This window comes from Sinocyclocheilus grahami, unplaced genomic scaffold (assembly GCF_001515645.1).
Source record: "Sinocyclocheilus grahami isolate Dianchi unplaced genomic scaffold, SAMN03320097.WGS_v1.1 scaffold343.1, whole genome shotgun sequence".
Lineage (NCBI taxonomy): Eukaryota > Metazoa > Chordata > Actinopteri > Cypriniformes > Cyprinidae > Sinocyclocheilus > Sinocyclocheilus grahami.
Window position 1 is genome coordinate 185,858 of NW_015505522.1, and position 5,006 is coordinate 190,863.

At 46.4% G+C, this 5,006-nt stretch overlaps 1 protein-coding gene across 3 annotated transcripts in view; it reads left to right on the forward strand.

The window, feature by feature from the left end:
- Positions 1–1,565: 1,565 nt before the first annotated feature.
- The window catches only part of LOC107603247 (long-chain-fatty-acid--CoA ligase 6-like), a 24,021-nt gene continuing 20,580 nt past the window's right edge, over positions 1,566–5,006 (forward strand). For 2 of the 3 annotated variants that reach the window (XM_016295997.1, XM_016295996.1), the window contains exon 1: positions 1,925–2,196. In XM_016295997.1, coding sequence (XP_016151483.1) covers positions 2,151–2,196 — 46 coding nt within the window. In that variant the 5' untranslated portion in view covers positions 1,925–2,150. The other variant, XM_016296002.1, reaches the window with a different exon arrangement.

A 5,006-nucleotide genomic window follows, 5' to 3' on the forward strand; every position in this document is an offset into this window, starting at 1 on the left:
AAGTTTGCTAGAGAGCATTTGGATGATCCAGAAGAGAATTGGGAGAATGTCATATGGTCAGATTTAAAAATCCTACAATGTGATTTTCTGGATTTTTTTTCTCATTTTGTCTCTCATAGTTGAGGTATACCTATGATGAAAATTACAGGCCTCTCTCATCTTTTTAAGTGGGAGAACTTGCACAATTGGTGGCTGACTAAATACTTTTTCCCCCCACTGTATATGATTTATAAGTACTAATGAACAGCCTAGTAATATGCAAACTAATAAGAAACTAGTTAATAGTGATAAGTGTTCTCTAATCTAAGGTTTTAACCCTTTAACTTCAAACCATTGCCTCTGGCTAAAACACGAGTCCATAATCCATAATATCTCTTCCTCCAGTGAGTCAGTGTTCTGGTGTGAATCAGGAGAGAAATCTGCACAGATCAAGCAGCGTTTAAACAGCTCTAAACACATATGTGGCTGGATTCTGATGCGAGAGACAACAGCAGATGCACTTGTTCACTGGAGGAAGCGTTATTATGGATTATGGACTCTATGGTATTTGAGTTAAAAACGTCTTAATGCTGGATGTGTTTCAGCTTGTGTCTTCTCCAGATGTTAACTGATGGACTGGAGTGCTGTGGATTACTTGTGGATTATTGTGATGTTTTTATCAGCTGTTTGGACTCTCATTCTGACGGCACCCATTCCCTGCAGAGCATCCATTGCTGAGACACTGATGCAGTGCTACATTTCTCCAAATCTGATGAAGAAACACACTCATCCTGATCTCAGATGGCCTGAGGGTGAGGATATTTTAGCTGAACTATTCCTTTAGCATCGTTTACATTGTTATGTGCACATCTTTCATGTTTTTTTTTAAAGAAAAATTATTAGGTTTTGCACTCCCTTTGAACTTAAAGCCAAGAAATGAAGTACATGTCAAATTAAAACATAAATAGTTTATGGATCCTTTGTACTCGAGCAGAGTTGCCCCTCCATGTTATCAGATCAATGCTCAGAATATTTATTGTAGTTAATTAAGGTGAAGCAATTTTCCATATTGTAGGGTTTTCATGTTTTTACTCACTCACACACACACACTCACACACTCACACACACACACACACACACACACACACACTCACACACTGATCATCTGAGACACTGTATGGTGTCTTATTCCACACATCATCAATTTTTCCACTAAACTTCTTATCAGGTTCCACACATTATTGTGTCTACCTATAGAGTTCTCCGCTGCATGACCTGCTGTCATTTTTGAGTAAAACATTGCGAAAGGAACGCAGAAGGAATTCGTCTCAGAAAAGGCCTGAACTGGAATCGCACTAGCTGATGAATGCAAAACTATAGATGAGCTCTCCCAATGCACCCGTATGACAGGACTGATCCAGACACAGCGTTTATGTGCGAGTATGAAGCAGAGAGAGCGGCTTGAGTAAATCTCCGCTGGCCATCTGCTCTGACAGCTCGGTGACATTGGATTGAGAGGCAAATCCACGCAGCTGCGTCACTGTCCAGCCTGCCCTTCCCTCCACACAAACATTACCTCTTCCAGATTTTAGCCAGCAAGTGAGGAAGAAGTGCCTCAGCAGCACTGTTATGCGCGTCTGGAGGCTGTGCTCTGGATGCATGTGGAGAAGAAGAGCGACTCAAGGTTAAACAGGGGAGGCGGAGCTTGAGAGTCACGTGACGCGCTATTCCTCTGGGAATTGGTGATGGAGCAAAAGATAGACTGCGCGTCACGAGATAAAAACAACAGCTCAGATGTAAATCAACATCTCGCATTACAGCTAAAGTCTGTGAAAAATACAATTAAAACTAAAGATGTGATTTAAGTCATACATGTGATCATCTTACAAGAATCAAATGAGGAAGAAACCATAAGACATCAAATGAGGTAGAGACCACTCCTGCTTTTGTAAACCGCTGTGTTCACACATGATGTGAGGAATCAGCCCGCAGCATCTGCAGCCCTCATAGGTGCGTCCCCCCCCTCCTCCTCATCCTCCCCCTCCTCCTCCTCCTCCTCATCCTCATCCCGGTGAGGGAGGAGACAGGAGCTGATCCTCACTCTCTCTTCCCCCGGCTCGGCTCCACGCGGCACAGATGAGCGCTGCGGCGTCGCTCCCCGGGACTGAGACATGCTCGGCTTCGCGTTAGTCGCTGGCTCTGTCTGGGTTGTGCTAGGTGAGTGTCCTCGTGCGCGTTCTGCAGGAATACAACGACGAAACAGGGTCGGGCATCACTAGATGCTCACGAATGAACATCGTCTGAGAGTCTCGAAGCTTTGAGGGCCTCTGCAGCAGGACTTCTCTGTGCTGTCTCATCTATATCAGCTGCTCTGCTAACACTCGCCTCAGGAGCGCTTTGCTGTTGAAGTTGCTGATGGTGGTGTTTTTGCGTTATGCGGCACGAAACGCTGAAGAGCTCAAGCGACGCGTCGCTGCGTGAGAATGGCTTTCTGTGAGTGTGAATGATGTGGAACAGCGACACGGGACCCTTACAGTCGCGTATGTGGCTTATGTTGGTGCATTTCACGGGACGTGGTGTTTAACGGCTGGTTTGCCGGTGTCCGGCTTCATTGTAGGCTACAACGCAGAGGCCGGTGACGTCACGGCGAGAGCGGCGCGCCTGATTGGCGGAGCTGTCCAGCGAGGGGGTGCTGAAGCGTCAGCCGAGCGGATAGCGCACTGCTTAGGGCACTGCTTAGGGCTCGACGGGTTCTGCAGCCAGTTCTCCCCTGCAAAGTGTTTCTTTTATTCAAAGAAAACCGCTCAGTGACACGCTCTAGCACTTGAGCTACATCATTTTGAATGGTGGTGTTTTTGCGTTATGCGGCACGAAACGCTGAAGAGCTCAAGCGACGCGTCGCTGCGTGAGAATGGCTTTCTGTGAGTGTGAATGATGTGGAACAGCGACACGGGACCCTTACAGTCGCGTATGTGGCTTATGTTGGTGCATTTCACGGGACGTGGTGTTTAACGGCTGGTTTGCCGGTGTCCGGCTTCATTGTAGGCTACAACGCAGAGGCCGGTGACGTCACGGCGAGAGCGGCGCGCCTGATTGGCGGAGCTGTCCAGCGAGGGGGTGCTGAAGCGTCAGCCGAGCGGATAGCGCACTGCTTAGGGCACTGCTTAGGGCTCGACGGGTTCTGCAGCCAGTTCTCCCCTGCAAAGGGTTTCTTTTATTCAAAGAAAACCGCTCAGTGACACGCTCTAGCACTTGAGCTACATAATTTTGAATTTCAGTTCAAACATGCAAGCTTGCACCTTTTGATTTTACTCAAAACTCAAGGCAGCAATTAAACATGTGTTTGGTTTGGTTTTTGGTACAGTGTAATCTTCACCTCATGCATTTTACATAGCCGTGTGCTGACGCCCAGCACTCAGACACCCACAGCTCGCCGTGTCGAACCCGAGCCGCCCGGCTGCCATGTGCCGCCTATGAATAATGCATTGAGTCCAGTGTGATGAGACACAGAGGTGAACCTAATCTTTCAGCCCGTCCTCTATAATTTAAACATTTAGCCTTACTATGTGACACACCGCACTTATTGTAAAAAGTGGTAACCTGGAATTGTTACCTTTAAAGAAACATTTCAAAAGTGAGAATTCTGTCATCGTTTACTCTCCCTCCAGTTGTTCCAGAGCTGTGGGAGTTTCTTTATTCTGCTGAACACAAAAGAAGATGTGTTGAAGAATGTTGGTCACCAAATAGTTGACGGTAGCCATTGATTTCCAAAGTATGGAAAAATACTATGAAAGTCAATGGCTACCAGCAACTGTTAGATACCAACATTCTTCAACATATTTTTGACTTGAATAAAACCAGGTACTTTAGGCTTTGATAGACAGCTTTGTGTTGACTTTAATTAGTGTACTGGACAGGCAAACGTGCAAAATCTCATTTAAAATGCTCAATCCTTACTGAAAGAAATGCAGAAAGATTTATCTTGAATCACAAGACGACTGAAAGCAAGTCTTGGGAATTCCTCAGTCTGTTGCTCAATGGTCTCCAGCACTTCTGCTTTCCAGCAGGGCACCGAGAGCTGGCCGTTTACAGGAACATCACTGAGATCCTCTTTTGGCCGCAGTCATGTGTGTCTATGCTTTCACCACAGCCCATCTCGCTGAATGGGGAAGAGTGATTTTTATGATTGTGTGGACCACTGTAATGTCGCTTAGTAAGCAGGATAATGTGCTGAGTAAAGAGGGCGTCTTCTGCGGCTCATGCCATCTGGGTTAGTTGGTTAGATCACGTGTGAGCGCTAGTTGTTTGGATTACTCTCACGCTGGTAATGATGTGCACCTTCACAACTCGCGAGTTTCCCATGCATTTCTCCAGAGCACCATGATTTCTGGCTTTATTCAAGTAGATACTAGAAAAAGTGCTTTAATATGAATGGATCGACCTGAGGTTACACTGAGAAGAATCAAGGCAACAGCTGCATGTGTTACTCTGTAGAGCTGGTCTAACCCTGACATTGAGCTCTGTGTTGAGTTTGGCTCAGTGATGTTGACTGATATAGCAGCTGCTTGAGAATGTGCATGGTTGATTTTTAATGTGTTGTGTATCTCTCAGCCGGTGTGTGTGTGTGTGTGTGTGTGAGCTGTAAGTTAAGACTGTGTATCATGTAGTCAGACGGAGAGCGGTGGATTATGGGATGGAGGGAGGGAGGGCTGAGCGGAGCTGCATCTGCTGAGGGTGGTGTGATACGGCGGCCGCGAGGATCAGTGTTTCCATAACCACAGCGCTTCAGTATTCACACTGCGCTGCTTCTCTCAGAACGACAGTGATCAACGCTTCTCAGCTGCTTCAACACAGGCTCAAAACATGTCAAGGAGACAAAATGCCCTTAAATTCAGAAACTGCAATGCATTAATATTAAGCTCAGCCCCATCAGTGTGTACAAGAGTGTGTGTGTGTGGTGTGTTTGTGTGTGTGTGTGTGTGTGTGAGTGTTTGTTTGTGTGTGTGTGTGTGTGTTTGTGTGTGTGT